The sequence below is a fragment of the Gopherus evgoodei genome, chromosome 8 (assembly GCF_007399415.2).
Source record: "Gopherus evgoodei ecotype Sinaloan lineage chromosome 8, rGopEvg1_v1.p, whole genome shotgun sequence".
In the NCBI taxonomy this organism is placed as follows: Eukaryota; Metazoa; Chordata; order Testudines; family Testudinidae; genus Gopherus; species Gopherus evgoodei.
This window is the reverse complement of record NC_044329.1, coordinates 110363697-110380246: the sequence shown is the minus strand read 5'-3', so window position 1 is coordinate 110380246 and position 16550 is coordinate 110363697. Positions and strand designations below refer to the sequence as shown.

General features: G+C 56.7%; 1 protein-coding gene across 2 annotated transcripts; it reads right to left on the bottom strand.

Moving 5' to 3' along the window:
• Window positions 1–3953: 3953 nt before the first annotated feature.
• On the bottom strand, window positions 3954–16162 carry LOC115656847 (SLIT and NTRK-like protein 1). 2 transcript variants are annotated; one of them, XM_030574028.1, is made up of 2 exons: window positions 16075–16162; window positions 3954–7553 (listed from the first exon to the last, which is right to left on the bottom strand). In XM_030574028.1, exons 1-2 carry the CDS (start codon window positions 16091–16093, stop codon window positions 6295–6297), a joined length of 1278 nt encoding a protein of 425 aa, XP_030429888.1. In that variant the 5' UTR covers window positions 16094–16162; the 3' UTR covers window positions 3954–6294. The 2 variants fall into 2 exon arrangements, with proteins under 2 accessions (XP_030429888.1, XP_030429889.1); XM_030574029.1 differs by lacking the exon at window positions 16075–16162 and adding an exon at window positions 10703–11039.
• Window positions 16163–16550: the final 388 nt, after the last annotated feature.

The following is a 16550-nucleotide window of genomic DNA, read 5'->3' as shown; positions in this document are numbered from 1 at the left end:
AGACAGAGACAATGGTTCTAAGGGTGTGAATGTGGGTTTATTCTGGAGCCTAACAACAGTGAACATTGGAACATTAACACTTTCATTGCTGACTATTGTAGCCGAAGCATCCAGCTCCTCTGGGGCTGTGGTGGATTTTGGGGTTAGGAGCAGAGCTGGAATAGGTGACCAGCCCAATTTCCACCCTACGCTGAACCCTGGTTTTAAGCAATGATTTAAAATTGTGCCAGTATAACCTAAACTGAGAATTTCAATTGATTTCATTCAACTAGTACAAACCTCTTATTCCAGGCCAACCGTCTTGTGGTTGTTGCTGTTTGTTTTTTGTATTAGCTCAGGGGTTCTCAAACTTCACTGCACTGCACCCCCTTTCTGACAACAAAAATCACTACATGACCCCAGGAGGTGGGGACCGAAGCCTGAGCCCTCCCTGGGCAGGGGGGCCAGAGCCAAAGCCCAAGCCCCACCACCCCAGCTGGAGGGGTGGGCGCAAAACCATAGCCCATGGGCTTCAGCCCCAGGCAGGGGGCCTGTAACCCTAAGCCCCGCCACCACGGGCTGAAGTCCTCAGGCTGGGCTTTGGCCCCGGGCAGTGGGGCTTGGCCCTGAGCCCCAGCAAGTCTAATGTCAGCCCTGGCACCCCCATTAAAATGGGGTCATGAGTGACCCACTTTGGGGTCCCAACCCACAGCCAGAGAACTGCTGTATCAGTTTAATTCAAGTGTGAACAGGAATAAGCAAAAGCAAAATAAGTCCCTCTTATACTGAAGTAATTGTGTCCACACATGGCTTAAAAATGAGCTCAGCTAAACCGACAAGGCCCTAGAGAGAGAAAACATGCTAGCAGCATCCACAGCGTTAGCACTAAAGCACTAGGGCATATTCTTCCTCAGCGTTGCCAACTCCCATGATTTTGTCAGGAGTCTCATGACAATTCTTGTTTTCCTTAAAGACCCAGCGCCTGGAGTCAGGGGGATCTATGATGGTTTCCGCCTCCATTCTTTAAGAAAAAGTAACTTTTTAGCCCTCGTGGCTGAGGAGAAAGCTTCAAAATGTGACCCCCAGCACACCCTAAAGGCTCAAAAAGCAGAAGGCAAATAAAACAAACCCCAAATCAATTATTTTTACATAATCTCATGATTTTAAAGCCAATCTCATGATTTTTGGTGATCCCAATTCACCTCCCTTCGCTTCACTGAACACAGGAGAAAAACTCCAGCCAACCTTTCCACTTCTCTACCCGGCAACCCTGAAGGCATTGAATTCTTCTGCACTGTGCTGGGGCAGTCTGGCCCTTTAAGAGCTGGACCAGGCCTGTATAACTCATCTAATTAGCCCTGCCTGTCACACCTGGGCTGGGGTGTGGAGATTAATCAGTAAAACCAGCTGAGTCAGGAGGGGCTGGTTTCCCGATAAAGAACAGCAGGGAACTGCACAGAGGGGGCTGCCCAGGGAGAGAGAACTAGGGTGAGGGGGGCAGTGAGTAGGCTCCCCGCAGGGAGTCCTGAGTCTTCAGAAAGAGGCTGCAGACAGGGATAGCCTAGGTGACACCCTGTCACCCCTGTCATCATAGAAAAGATGGGGAGTGCAGACTTAATGGGGATTTTAAGAAACTTTGTTTTGGGAAATGGTTTTGTTCTTTTAAAAAACCCAGGCTGGGGAGCAGGGCAGTAGCTGAACCAGAGAAGAGTTTGTTGAGTAGCTTGAGTGAGTGAGTGAGCCCCAAAAGTGGGGAAACCAAGGCAGGGTGCCAGCAGAGTGACTTCAGCCCATGAAGTGGCTGCTCTGTTCAGACACCCATTCTGCCTTTGAGACTCTGACAAGTTTGGCATCCCTCAAGCACGTCTTTATTGAATGACTGAGTTGAGTGCCCTTTGGGGGAAAGTGACCATGTTTGTTCAATGCCAGGAAGAAGCCCGTTTCTCTCAGCACGGTGGATTTGAACTAACGCCCCCTGAGATTAAAAAGGAAAGTTGAAATGGAATGTAAAATAGTTTCCAGCCTCTTGAGTGAGGATACCACACTGCTAAACTAGTCACAATGCTCTCTCTCTGCCAGGGGGGAATAACAAAACACAGTGTAATGAAGCAGGCCTGGTGGAAACCTAACATGTCAAGCTAGGATGACCAGCACTGCAGCTGCAGGCAGATGCACAAAGAATGTCCAGCCATCCCAGGAGCTTTCTGGGGTTTGCTTTCTAGCGTGGCATCCATGTCCCGGTAATGCTCTCACCTTCCTGCCTGGATGTGTCCTCCAGCTGCATTTCCTGCTGGAATCCTCACGGATCGCCCTCGGGGTATGGACCTGCTAGTCAGTACATGTTAATGAAGATATTTTGAAACGTGTTAGATCCCATTAAAGCCTGATGTGCAATTTCTTTGTTTAATTTACATATGCAGATTAAGTATATTTTTCTGCAGCCCCTGCGGGTCTTATATATTTAACTGGCATTGAGAAAACTAAATGCATTATCTTGTTAACCATTTTTTACTTCCGTGAGGTGGGCAGGGGAAGAGGCTGAGCTATCCAGGTGCTGTGGTTTAAAAGACTCTTCTGTTCCTCAAACCCTTCTGGAAGGAAACTGTATCGCCCAATCATCTCTGCTGTTCTAATCCCTCTCACTTCCACACCCTGTTGGATATTGATCATGCCTTGGTGCTGAGTAATCACTAGTTTGCTGCTGCGTGTTTCAGACTTACCCTGAAGTAAACCCCTGGAGGAAAGCATTGATGGGATATAAATAAATGCTCAAATCAAAACAAAGCAACAACCTATGGGATGGGAGCTCCTTGCCAAGCGGAGATTTCTGAGCACGTGCTCCTTGGATATTTCTCATCTCACAGCCCTGCCTTACCTCTAGTGCTGGTATGGCTGATAAGGCCAGTTGGAGTCAGCATCTTGCACCCCTTTCTTCCCCCTGTCCCCACTCAGATCTTTGCACCCACTGAAGCTGTGGGAGCTAGGGGAGAATCCAGCCTGAGGGTTATGGGAGATCCAGGCCACGCTGGCGCAGGTCCCCTTGGGAGCTGGTCGGTTCCCCAGGAGAGGGCTGCAGGTTTGGGGTGTGTCCAGTGAACCTGCTTGGCCTTCCAGTGCTGAGGCTGAGTGAATGTTAATGAAATGTTCCCCGTAACTCCGCCATTCCTTCCTGGGGCCAGTACGTCTCTCCACAGAGGGTTAACGCCAGCCTAGACCGCTCCTTTCCCTGGTGTCCTGGGACGTCTCAGTTCCCAGAGCCTGGTGCCCTTGGAGGAAGGAAGGAATTAACTCCCTGCCACCCACTGCTCCACAGGGCTGCCCAGAGGATTGAGGGGGTCTGGGACAAAGCAATTTTGGGGGGCCTTTCCATAAAAAAAAGTTGCAATACTATAGAATACTATATTCTTGTGGGGGCCCCTGTGAGTCCCGGGGTCAAATTGCCCCACTTGTCCCCCCTTTGGGCGGCCCTGCTGCTCCATCTCCCGCACAGCCCTTGCTCTCTCCCCTGTCTCATTTCATCCTCTGCCTCCTTGAGCCTTTGCGTGCCCAGATTCTTTGCACTGGCTGCAGCGACTCTTCCAAGGAGGAGCCGTGGCAGCTGAAGTGAAGGACGGTGGGGTTCAGCTCATGTCTTCCTTTGCTTGCAGGGGTCAGTGGACATAGCCCTTGAACTCTGCCTTGGCCCTGCACTGGGTAGGGGATGATTTACAACCCCTCTGCTCCCATCTCCTCTTTCCCACTGGAGCGCAGTTCAGAGAAGAGGTTGGTAAACAGCCCTTATTTACAGCAGGCCTGCTCTGGTGACAGCTTCCCTGTGCAAAGGGTGCAAATCACCCACTGCCGTGCCAGGCCGGGCAGGGCGGCCCAGGAGAAGTCCGCAGCGGTGGGAGAGATACACAAACGCTGCTGACGCTGTCCCTGGCGAGGCTGAACCCCCTGTGAAAGCATCAGCCTGGCTCAAGACGTTGCCCAGGATAGGAGGCGGGACCCCAGCAGCGGCCGCGGCTATTAGTGTCACAGGCCTCCTAAAGATAAGCTGTGGAGTCAATCGCCAAGAAAAGTTGGCTTCAGGTTGAAGCTATTATGGCTGCTCATAAAACCATCCTTCATCCTCAGCTGCTTTGCCTGCGGCCCTCGGGGAGGGGTCCCCTTTGCTGGCTTGCCCTGGCTCCAGCAGCATGCCAGCTGGCTTCAGGCAGGGTCAGTTCATGGCTGTCCCAGCGGGTGAGGTCTGTGCCCTGCGGCCCATGTTCAGTGCCAGGGGGCAGGGTGGGAGCTCTGAGCGTGTCTCTGGCTGGTTCCAGGGCAGCCTGGAGTGGCTCAACTGGGAATCCCATCCCACTGCGTCCTCAACAGCTGGCAGGAAAGAAGTGGCAGCGAGGAGGGATGGGCATGCAGCTGGGGTTCAAAGGAGGTAAACCAGGAGATCCTCATTACTCCAACAAGGATAAAATACCCCTCACCAGCTGCCTGCCTCCCCACACAGCCTGTGGCCCTGACACAGCTCTGCACTGGGGCCCCTGGAAGCATGAGCCAGAGAGGCCAGACAAGGGTTTGGGGACTGGGTGGTTGTGGCTGGATCTGGCCCTTGTCTGAGGCTGACACCCGTGTGGCCCAGCAGTAGGGCCAGCCAGCTGCAAAGCCTGCTTAGCTTGGCACTTCTTGGCTTCAAGCTCTGCTCTGCACGCTGAATGAAGCCCCCCGGGGGCCATGTCAGCTTTACCCCACAGAGCAGCTTTACCCCACAGAGCAGCTGGGGCACAGAGAGGAGCAGACGTGCCCACAGCACCCCAGACAGGAAGTGGCAGAAGAGGAATTAGAATGTGGTGTTCCTGGCCCCCACACCTATGCTCTGGCCACTAGCCCACACCCCTGCCATGCTCAGGCCTAGGGAGCCCTGGAGCCACAGGATGTGGGGCTGATGTCAGCGACTCTTGTGGCAGCAGGGTGGGCGTGGTGACCGGCTGCCTCATAAACAACACACACAGGGCCAAATCCTGAGCTCCTTAGCCTGAGCCAAGAGGAGCGGGGAGCTGGCTTGTCCTGCTTTGCATCTTTCCAGCGTTTTACGTCCCTGCAGCAATAAATGACTCACCTGCCAGATGTTAAAGGGCCAGGAGCTGGGAGCTCAGCTCTGCTGCCACCCTCGTGCCCCAGGGCACTGTTCTATATTAGTGCCGTTGAGTTTGGGGTACCAGGAGCTGTGGCTGGTTTCCTCTCTGCCCTGCAGGGAAATGCAGCGACTCTCTGAAGCAGCACTGCCCGTCTCTAGACAGCAAGGGCTGTGAAGACACCTCACCGTTGGGTCTCTCTCCTCTTCCCCCCGTGACCCTGCTCTGTCCCCAGCAGCACAGCCTTGGATTTCCAGGGCCTGATTCTCCTCCCACTCATGCCAGTTTTGCTGCCGGGTCACCCTAGTGGCTTTGATGGAGATATTCCCGACCTGCATCCCGAAGGCAGGAGCAGAACCATGCCCTGGCCTCTACCCAGACCCCAGGCCACGGCTGGGAACCTGGCAGAGGCCTGCTTGGGTCTAATTTTCAAGCCTGAGGGAGACCAAAACCTGACCCAATCCGTCAGTGCCACCACCTCGTTCTTGGGGCTCGGCCAGGCAAGGGCTTCCCGCTCTCCATGCCCGCGACCTGTCTCCGGCTGCCTCCTGCCCGCGGGGTCGTGCTGACGGCTCCGTGCCCTCTGCTTGGTGCGCGCGTGGTGGAGCAAGAGGTGCTGCGGCTCCTCGACATGCTCCCTGCACTGCATGCCCAGGCGGGCAGGAGCAGGGCTCACAGTCGCCATGGTGCTGACCCCCTCGTCAGGAGGAGGGGAGCCGCGCCGCAACTGAGAGGGTCGGATGGTTTTCCAGGGCATTCAGGGAGCAGCACGAAGCCCTGCTAAGGATGGCTGGCCCTGACTGCCAGTTGCGGGCAGCTGAGAGAGCCTATGATGGGGTGCTGAGACTCAGGCTCCGCATTTGGGACAGACAGTGTTATACACTCCTGCCTGGTGGGAGTGTGTGGGAAGACCGGGCTGTGACAGGCAAAGGGGGCGGGGGGAATTTGGAAGACAGCACGTCCCGCTCTGCAATGAGCCAGCCTAAGTCATTTTCAGACATTTATACCTCATGTACAATTGCTCTCACTCCAGTCCAATGAATCGACATGACAACGGTCGTTTGAGTGACAAGCTATCCATTCACTGCCCTCCAGCTGCATCCTGCCCTAGCTCCCACCCTCTCCCACCCCCAGGAGCGCACTGGGTGTCAGCAAGGGCAGGATACGGCCCCAGGTTCCCAGGACACCCCTCACTCGCCAAGCCTCAGTGCAGGTCAATGTTCTCGTACTCCTGGTGGTCGGAGTCCTCCAGCTCAATGGCAGGCACCAGGTTGTAATAATCCACCGCCTGGCTCATGTAGAGCTTCTCTCGGTCCACCGAGTCCTTCAGCACGTCCGTCACGCTCACGGTCTCCGCTTCCGGGTCGCTGCCCGCCAGCTCCTGTGCTGCTGCCGCCACCGGCGGTGCCCCCTCGGGGCCCGTCTCCCGGCTGAGGCTCCCTTCATTGACCAGCACAAAAGAATTGTCCAAGGCCCCCAGCTTGATTTCCACCTCTTCGTAGAGGTCCCTGTTGCTCCCCAGCAGGGCGGTGGAGGGCTTCAGCAGGATCTGGTTCCTCAGCAGCATGTTCTTCTCGCTCTCGGTGGGGGCAGTGGGCAGCTCACACTGGATGTAGTGGTGAGGCTCTGCCAGCCCCTTGGCACTGTTCCTCTCCACCGTGGCCAGGTGGCACTCCAGCCTGCGACTGAGGGTGTAGCCCGTCTTTCTCTTCTGCCTGCAAAAGCACCAGGCAACCAGGGCTAAAATGACCACCAGGGGCAGGCAGATGAAGAGGGCGGTCAAGCTGTGTGCCCGGCAGAGCTCCTGCTTATGGATATCTCGGATGTCCACGCTGCGGTAACGCTCTGGGGTGCTGCACACCACGACTGGGCCCTGCATGTCCCCGCTGGATGGCTCTCGGGGATACTTCTCCAGGTCACCGAACAAGGCGCAGGTGCAATCCCAGCTATTGTTGGTGAGGCTGAGCCTGGTGAGAGAGGGCTTAAAGACACCGGAGGGAAGGGAGGCCAAGTGGTTGAAGCCAAGGTTAATCTCTTGGATTTGAGTGGAAGCTCTCAGGAAGGATTTGGGCAGCTTGCGAAGCTTGTTGCTGTCCAAATGAAGGACCCTCAATCGCGGGGCATCTTCTAGGAAACTTTCTGGAAGCTTTTCCAACTGGTTGTGATCCAAGTGCAAGATCTCCAGCATGACGGGCGCAGTGGATGCATTGACAATGTCCAACACGCCGCAGTGCGAGAGGTATATCTCTCTCAGGCCTGTTACTCCACCAAAGAGGCTCCAGTCCAGGGAGTCAATTTCAGTCCCAGTGAAGTTCAAACAGCATGTCTGGAGGGCTGGAGCTGCCTGAAACTCAGAGAAGGCCATGGGTGTACTGCAGTTGCAGGCTTCTTCCACAGTTCCTAGAGCAAGTCGCGTGGCAAGCAACAGCCGAGTCCAGAGTATGAATGCCCACAGCTCGCGACCTATAGCAAAGAGGAGAGGAAAACAGATTAGTGATTTGTTCTGGGTAAAAAGAGGTCTATAACTAACTCACAACACTGATCACCGAGTGAGCCTGCAGTTCGACCTGTTTAATGCAGGGGTGGCCAACCTGGGGCTCCGGAGCCACATGTGGCTCTTCAGGAGTTAATATGCGGCTCCTTGTACAGGCACCGACTCCGGGGCTGGAGCTACAGGTGCCAACTTTCCAATGTGCCGGGCGGTGCTCACTGCTCAACCCCTGGCTCTGCCACAGGCCCAGACCCCACTCCACCCCTTTCTGCCCCCTCCCGAGCCTGCCATGCCCTCACTCCTCCCCCCAAAGCCTCCTGCATGCCTCGAAACAGCTGATTGGGAGGTGCGTGGAGGGAAAGGGAGGCACTGATCCGCGGGGCTGCCAGCGGATGGGAGGCGAGGGAAGAGGGGGGAGCTGAAGGGGAGGCTGCTGACGTGTTACTGTGGCTCTTTGGTAATGTACATTGGTAAATTCTCGCTCCTTCTCAGGCTCAGGTTGGCGTTTAATCGATCAATTTAACTATTGGAGAATAGTTTCTTCCTTCAAAAACTTTCCAAACTTTATCTGTACAAGATTCACTTCACCCAGCTCTGAAATGTGGGTGTCTCTGGGGTGGAACCCCACACCGTACAGCAATTCTGCAAAGCAACTTAAGCTAGGAGGTGAAAAAGACTCCTATCCTAACCGAAATACAGGGAAACAGCGTGCAGGTACCCAGATAAGAACTTAGCAAAGGCTGACCCACCCTGCTGCTTTTCTGAAATGTGCCACGGGATCTTTAACAACAATGAATGTTCAGCGCCTCCTTTGTACATGTCATTGGAAAGATGGCATCCCCCCAGCAGCACACCACCCCCTACTGGCAATGCATGTTTAGCTACTATCGCTACTTACAGGTAATTCGAGGGATACACTATTGGTCACATCTTCCAAATTGTGCCACCTTTAGCATCTCACATTAAAACATCCTGCAGCAGGGGAGAGGAAGGGGTTGGGGTGACCCCCGTCCTTCTTCTGAGCCCTAAATATCTGTGACCCACTAGCATCTCCCAGGTGCATCTTGCACGAAAGGGGGGAAGAGGTGAGGGGGAACTGGCTGATTGGGAGGGACTTTCCTTTTTCAGCCACTAACTAAATTCACCCACCTGCTGTAGCCCCTTCCCAAGTATGAAATCACCTGCCCCCAGCACACTGTGGCCATCTAAGACCTCCCTCTGACTGAGCATGAGACCCGGGCTGGTTCTGGCAGGCAGCTGATGTCAAGCGTCTAATACAGTTTCTGAAGCAGCCCAGCCCCGGCGCAAACAAACACAGGTAGGAGCCTTACCTCTGACCTGGCCAGACACTGCTGCTCTGCGAAGAGTTACCTGCACCAGGTAATCAGCTCTGCGCTCAGGAGCACTGGGGAACACCCTGATTACACCTGCTCCAGAGGAGAGCAGTTCCCCAGGCAACGGCTGGGCAAATGTGAGCTCTCGTACTGGAAAGGGGCGTGTGTTGTTCAAACCACAAAGACAGCGTGTGGGAATCACCCTCCCCAGGGCACAGAGATTGACTGGATACCCATGACCCTGCAATACTTGGCCAACGAGTGATCCAGATTCCTAGGACCAGTGGCCTGGGGTCATCGGCGTCTATGCTGCTCCGACAGGACCATGGACTCAAAGGGCTCATCCACACACACACAGTACATTGCAGAAAGATGCCAGGCTGAGTTAGATCCTGCTGAGAGAGAAGCCTGTGGTTTCAAGGAGTCTAGGGATTTCAGACTTGATGCCCTCCACTATCCTCTCCAGAAGATCTAGAGCCCCAGCTATCTGCCTGTTCCTCTTCTAGCAGCCGCATAAACTCCTTCCCATGGCTATGGCCATTCTTTCAGGGAACCAGCTGACCTGAGACCCTTCCGTTCACACCGGTGGTTGGAGGCATCTCTCTAGGATACTTCCATACAGCACAGCCACTTCTCTGAATGACAGCCAGCCAGGGCTTCCCCACGCAACCTACGGGGCAAATCCTGCTTCCCTGCCTTTGGTGCAGAGGGCCTTCAATACAGTGGAATCAGTGTGATCCTGCTACGCAGAGCCAGGGGCACAATATGGAGAACTGCATAGAGGGGTCTGCAACCCAAGAATATCCTGGATTGGGGGTCCCTGCACCCCAGCATGCAGGAGCGAGGGCGTAGGGGCAGGGATCTGGAACAGGTGGGCTCTCCTCCGGAGGTGACCTCACACTGTCTGCATGTGCAACAACAGGACCAGAGAAATTAACAAACTCGTATAACGAAAAGCCACCCAGGACTCCAGTCTGACAGGTCGGACCTCAGTGACCCAGAGAAGAGCTCTGGGCAAGCTCGAAAGCTTGTCCCTCCTACCAGGCAGTTGGTCCCTTGAAAGAAATGACCTCACCCCTCTTGAATCTCCAATATCCTGGGACCGATAACACTGCAGACAGGTCTGACCCTACCTTCTCTTCCACCCCACGGCCTGTTAGGATCCCAGCTATCCCAGAATGCCCTGCTATGGACAAACGGCCAACTCAGTGGGCAGGACTTTGTACTGATGGGCCACGGCAGTGCAGCGGGGGTAGTGGGTGTTGAAATCTAGATGCCAGGCTTTAAGGAGGACAAATCAATTCAGTGAAGCTTTACTGGCGTGACAAGCTATGCAAGCGTTGCTGCAGGGAAAGAAAAGGTCAGTCCCACAGGTCTCTGCCGGAGAGTGGGTTCGATCCACCCAGGAGACGGCTGTATGCAGCGCTTGGAGTTATATGGGCGCTGCTTGGGTCCCCTCGTCTGGAGTAACCGGCAAAACCTAGTGGGTCCACTGGTGCATTGCGATGGTTGTGGGGCTAGGGAGGCCCATGCCCTGGCCTGTTTCCCCATTTAAGGGTCAGACATTTACTGAGGAAGCATTCAGGGGGCTTGAGTGACTCCAGCTCCAATCAATCCTGCCCAGATACCAGCACCTGGGCATTGGTACCTCCTGGTGACTGGTCAGCAGCTTGGGCAGAACAGATTGGTGGGTGTTAGTCCAGTGCCCAGGAGCCTGAACTCCCCCCTCGGGTCAGGGTCGAGGTTGGCTGGCAGAGGTGTGTGTGGAAAGCTCCTCCTGTCGCTACCTATGTCCTGGGGAGAAGCAGGTCTTCAGTTCCCTGGGCTGTCAGGCTGGGCTCTGGGGGAGAACGTGCCGAGGGAGGTGTCTGAATGCTTTACAATGTCCGAGATGCAGGAAAGGCCCAGGAGCCGAACGGCTGGAGGGCGAGGAAGGAGATCCTTGGGAATCAAAGCCCCAGGCAGCAGGACCTGTGGTGCATCCGCTCGTTCTCCGGAGCCAGCAGCACAGCTGGGGCCAGGGTGTCAGTCCGAGGGCTGGAGACAAAGACCCATCACAGCTGCGGTGCTGAAGGTAACACGAGCCCCAAGCCACGGTCACTGTTTCCTCTCTCCCCGGCTCTCTCTCCGCCAGGCCACACCGGGATGGCCCTCAGCAGTGGGGTTATCAGAGACCTCACCACGTCACCCCCAAATCCATGACTCCCTAGGCTGGTGGGAAGGTGATTTTACCTGGCGGCCCTGGTTCCGCACCTGCCTCTCCCCTCCACCCCCACCCTGCAGTCTCTCACCCCTTCTTTCTCTCCATCCACTCCCAGCGCTTCTCTTCTCCCTTTGCCCCCCCCTCAGTTCTCATTCCCTCCCCCTGGACTCTCTGCCATGATGCCTCCTTATGGCAAGGCTCAGAGACCCTGGCCATGGCCGCCCCAAGGCACAACAGGCGGAGGGATGACGGCAGGTCCACGCATAATGTCTCTGCTACACACCCCGGCCTGTGTCTCCAGGCCCTCAGCAGAGGGGCTGCCCATACAAGCAAGCGTTCACATGAGGACCAGGGATTTCCCCCAGGCTGCCCCCTCACCCCGTGCTTAGGAGGAGCTCCCTGGGAACATCTGCAAAACAAACTCATTCTCCCCCTTTAGATCCCTCCCAGCTTGCCATTGCCATGATGCCTCCGGACAACAGCTAATTCGCTGGTGTGCAGGGAGCCCTGCCTGTCACACTGGCCAGTGTTTCCTTTGTTCACCTGTACCCCACCTGACGTCTCTTGTCTTACATTGTAAGCTCTCTGGGGCAGGGGCCATCTCTTTGCTCTGTGTCTGTACAGCTCCGAGCACCACGACGTCCCAGTCCTAGATGCTACAGTAACATGTATAGGAATAATATTGTATGCTGGAGACATTACAGGGCCCCGGGCTCCGTTCCCTGCCATTGTGCGGGACAGGAAACGGCAGCACTTTGGCCAGTGTTCCGGTTACCGTCAGCTGGTCTGAGCAGGGGTGGAACAATGAACAATCTCTGCTTATCAGCCACACCATCCCCAGCGGAACTCCTGCTCAGCCAGACACTCCCTGGGCCCTTCCTGGCCGCTGCCCATGACGTCGGCTTTACCTCTCCACCCTGCTCTCCTTAAAGACCCAGGCCTGGTTTTTAACCAAGAGCCTCTTACGGCTTAAACCTGAGCAGGCTTGTTCTGGAAGCCGGGGTGGCGAGTCCTCGGTCATTCGATGTGGGAAAACGGGGCTCTGGTCCCAGCTGTGGGAAGGACTCTTGTGAGCAGATCTCACAAGGGACCGTGTGTTACTCAGCAACTTTTCCCTCTGCTAATTAAGAGGCAGTGTGCACGAGGGGCGTGCATTTTTGTGTGTGTGCCTGGGCGGGTGGATGGCTCAGGGGACCAGGATAGGATGCAGAGACCTTCACCTCCAACGCCAGTCGAGCCTGAGGTTGGGGGACATGGGACTTAGGCCGGGGGCCCCAGGGCTCTTTCACCACTAGGTGGCTTGTTCCAATCCAGCACAAGCCAACTGGCAATAACGCCCCCACCTCGCACTGGTAGCCCCAGCAAAAGGCCAAGGACAGCGACCGACGCTGTCGCGGCTGGCGGGAGCCCCCTGCCGATGCCCTGGCTGTACCTGGCCATGGATACACCGAGAGCCCCAGGCTGCCAGCAGAGCAGCTTTCACCGGCCGGAAATTCACACTGAAAGCAGCCGTGGGGATGGGCTCTGAAAGGGGCCCCTGAGCTCCCTTTCTGGTGTGTTTTCCCTGCCCCGTAAGAGAACCAGGCCCCATGGCCCAGCGCTGCTCTCTTCCTCTCTGGGCTGAATCTAACAGGCTGTGGTACAAATCTGTCAAAACTGAGGCTCTCCCAGGAAACGTGGGGCCCCCGGGTGGCCTGTTAGCAGCTTTTCAAGGCGAGGAGCTTTCCCGGGAGGGGAGAGCCAGTGGCAGCGCTGGAATCCCTCTCAGCCACGAGGCAGGTCCCTTTCCTCTCACTGGCTTTCTGTTTTCTATAGTGACACTGTTGTGCTTTGGCGAGGCCTGTCCCCAGGCAATGGCCCAGGGCCAAGCGCTGGCTTTGATCACCTGAACGGGACACTGTGCCAGGAGTGGACTGGTCACCCCGCTCAGCCGACAGATCCAAGCCTGGCCCCTGGGATGCCAGCTGCACACCAGCCCCGCCTAGAAACATTGGTTTTCTGAGACTGTCCCAAACATAAGCTCTGTGCAGCTGGGACCCGGCCATGGCAGAGGCTGGCGCTGCGGCTTTCCAAGCAGTTACCACCAACAAACTTCAGCCTTAACTCACATCCCCCATCCCCAATTCACTCAAGGGAGACCACGTTACACGGCAGGGGAGCTGTGTCCCCCCATGAATCGCTCGGCTGAGGCCTCCAAGCTCGTTTCACTGCTGACACAAAGCAGACCTCCTGAAGAAAGGCTTTAGAATGAACCAGATACTGCAGGGAAATGGACGGGCGAAAGGTGCTTGTTACTGAGGATCTGGTCAGACCATCTGGGCAGCCCTCACCTGATTTTCTGCAATGCCGAGTGGCAGCTCAGCCTGCTCACCTGCTCTCACCGAGTCCCCGCACCTAGTTTTGGTTCCTCTCTGAGCCCAGCCCATGAGAAGCCTAGAACTTCTATCCCCTCTCCCAGACCCAGTGACACCCCTGCCAATTCAACTCTTCCCCCTCTGCGGGCACAGAGTGGCACACACACCCAGCAGGGTCGTGGATGGCAGCAGCTACAAGCAGCTCGCTGACACAGCAGGGAAGAGTGCAGCACCAACGGGGTATCCAACCCGAGTGCAGTTGGACCCCAGCTCATGGTGATCAGCACAACTCCTGCTCTGTTCACGGTCCCTTCTGCCTCTGTAGGCCCCGTATGGGGCTGTGCCACTGCTACCTGACACAGCCAGCCAGCATGGCCAGAGCACGGGGAGTGGAGCCGACTCATGGTACCTTCCCTCCTGCCTCTGAAGCACCGACTGGAACTCCCACTCGCTATGTGCAACTGCAGAAGCGGCCCCTTCCGCAGCCCGTTCCCCTTGGCTGGTTACAGCATGCTGCATTGCTGCTCCTCTCAGATCCCGGGGGGCCTGGTCTCTGAGCTGAGGAAAGCACTTTTTGCACTTACTTTTCACTGCATCCCCTTCCACCCCAGGCGCGTACTCATTGTCACAAGGGCTCCAGAGAATACATGGATCCTGGGTTTGCACCAGAGTAACTAAGATCAGCATTTGCTTGACTTGTGCATGGGTGTACATGAAAAATCATTAAGGCTGTCACCCGGTTAGAGTCAGATTTCACAGACACTGGGCAAGATTTTCAGCAGTGACCAGGCCAGGGGTTCAGAGCCGGCCTTAGGGGAAATGGTGCCTCTGGCTCTCTGGCTCCCCGGCCCCTGCTGGCTCCCTGGACTCCCCATCGCCCCCAGGCTCTGCTGCCTTCCCCGTACATTGCCCCGAACTTCTTTCTGCTACCTCGGTCCCCAGGCCTGCCCTATTTCTTGCCTCTTGATCATAGTTCCCTGGACAGTCACTCACCCGTAAGGCCAGCCCAAACTTTACCAGCACTACCTTGTTGTAATTCATTATTTCCTCCCAAGACCCCAGACAGCATGGAGGGCGCCATTTTGTAGAGCAGAATGGTCTCCTCCGTGCACTGTGGTCTCACATGGATGGTGTGTGCAAGGTCACAAAATGGCATCCTACATACATGAGGGGTCACCGCCACCCCATCTGCTGGTGGCACACTTTGGGAACTGCTGGACTAGTGATTTGGGCAGCCAAACTTGCAATTTCTTTTGAAGAGGCCAGTTTTTCACAGGGGGGTGCTCAGCACTTCCTGAGAAATAGGCCTAGGGTGACCAGATGTCCGGATTTTATAGGGACAGTCCTGATTTTTGGGTCTTTTTCTTATATAGGCTCCTATTACTCCCCCATCCCCTGTCCCGATTTTTGACATTTGCTGTCTGGTTGCTCCAAATAGGCCCCCTGAAGTGTTTCAGATTGGCCTCCCAAAATCACTAGCCACTTTTGAAAATCTTGGCCTCTGACAGCTACATTCTTGCAGCCCCAAAGTCCTACATCCCTTTTCAGCAACAATGCACTTTGCACATCGCCAGCACCTTCCACCCATGGGTCTCAAGGCACTTTACAAACATTCCCAAATGTAGCTTCAAATCTGCCTGTGACGTAGGAAATTAACAGACTTCCCAGGTTATGGAGACGCGCTCAAAGTTACAAAATGAGTCAGCGGCAGAAGTGGGAATGGTGCTTCACTTGCAATGAAAGAGCTGATGGGGCTCAAGCCATTTTTTTATTTTCATAACTGAACAACCAGGTCCAGAGATGCCAGACTCTGAACTGCCAGGCCCAGAGGTGCTGGGGCTCTGAGCTGCCAGGCCCAGAGGTGGCAGGCTCTGAGCTGCCAGGCCCACAGGTGCCAGGCTCTGAGCTGCCAGGCCCACAGGTGCTGGGGCTCTGAGCTGCCAGGCCCAGAGGTGCCAGGGCTCTGAGCTGCCGGGCCCAGAGGTGCCGGGCTCTGAGCTGCCAGGCCCTGAGGTGCCGGGGCTCTGAGCTGCCAGGCCCTGGCACAAATTAAACCCTGCTGATGACCAGGAACGATTTTTTTCCAGCTCCTCCCTAGCAGCAAAATACCCCCCAGCCCCCAGCTAGACTGGGGCCCTGAAGCCTATTGACCCCGGAGGAAGGGCGCCCCCTATTGAGTCACCAGCCCAAGCGCTGGGACACCCAACCCCAGTTCCCCAGGCAGGGGCCGTGCAGAGGCAGCTGGTGCTCGGCTTTGGCCGGGGGAGCGGGGTCCCGGCCAGGCTGGCACGGGGGAGAGGGGTCTCCGCGCCCGGCTGCTGGAGGGACCAGGTGGCCCCTGCCCTCGCCGTCCCCTGTGAATGGAGCCAGGGAACACGCAGGCCCCTGTCCCTGGACAGCCCGGATCACGGACCCAGCCAAGCCCGAGCGCACCCGCTCCCCGGCAGCGGGCCAGGGCCGGGTCAGTCCGCTCCGCGCCCACGGAGCCCAGGGGGGCGCGTAGTCCCCGGGCAGCCGGGGGCGATGGGGCGGGCGGCGCAGAGGGGCTGGAGGGGGGCGGACCCCGGTCCCGGGACACAGCCCCCGGGCGGCCCTCACTCACCTCCCGCGGCGGGTCCCATCCTCCCGCGGGGGCTCTCCGGGAGCCGAGCGGCGGGGCCCCGTCTCAGGTGTCCATGCCGGGCTGCGCTCCGCGCTCGCTCTGGCCGGCCCTCCCGGGGTGTGGCTCCGCCTGGGCTCGGGCCGCCTGCGGAACAGAGGCGAGTAACTCCCCGCCCTCCGGGATTTCCCAGGCCGGTGCCCCAGAGCTGGTTCCCTTCTCTCCAGCTGTTCTCCGCACTCCCCTTCACTCTAGCCCCTTCCCCTTCCCAGCCTCCCATCTCCAGCCTCTTCTCCCCACTCCCCTTCTCTGCAGCCCCCATTCTCCTTCCCAGCCCCCCTCTCTAGCCCTTCTCCATAGTCCCCTTCTCCCATCTAGCCTCCCCATATCCACCCCTCATTCCCCAGCACCCCCTTTTCCAGCCCCCGCAGTATGCAGTCTTCCTCTGGTTCCCCAGCCCCTCAATATCCAGCCCCATC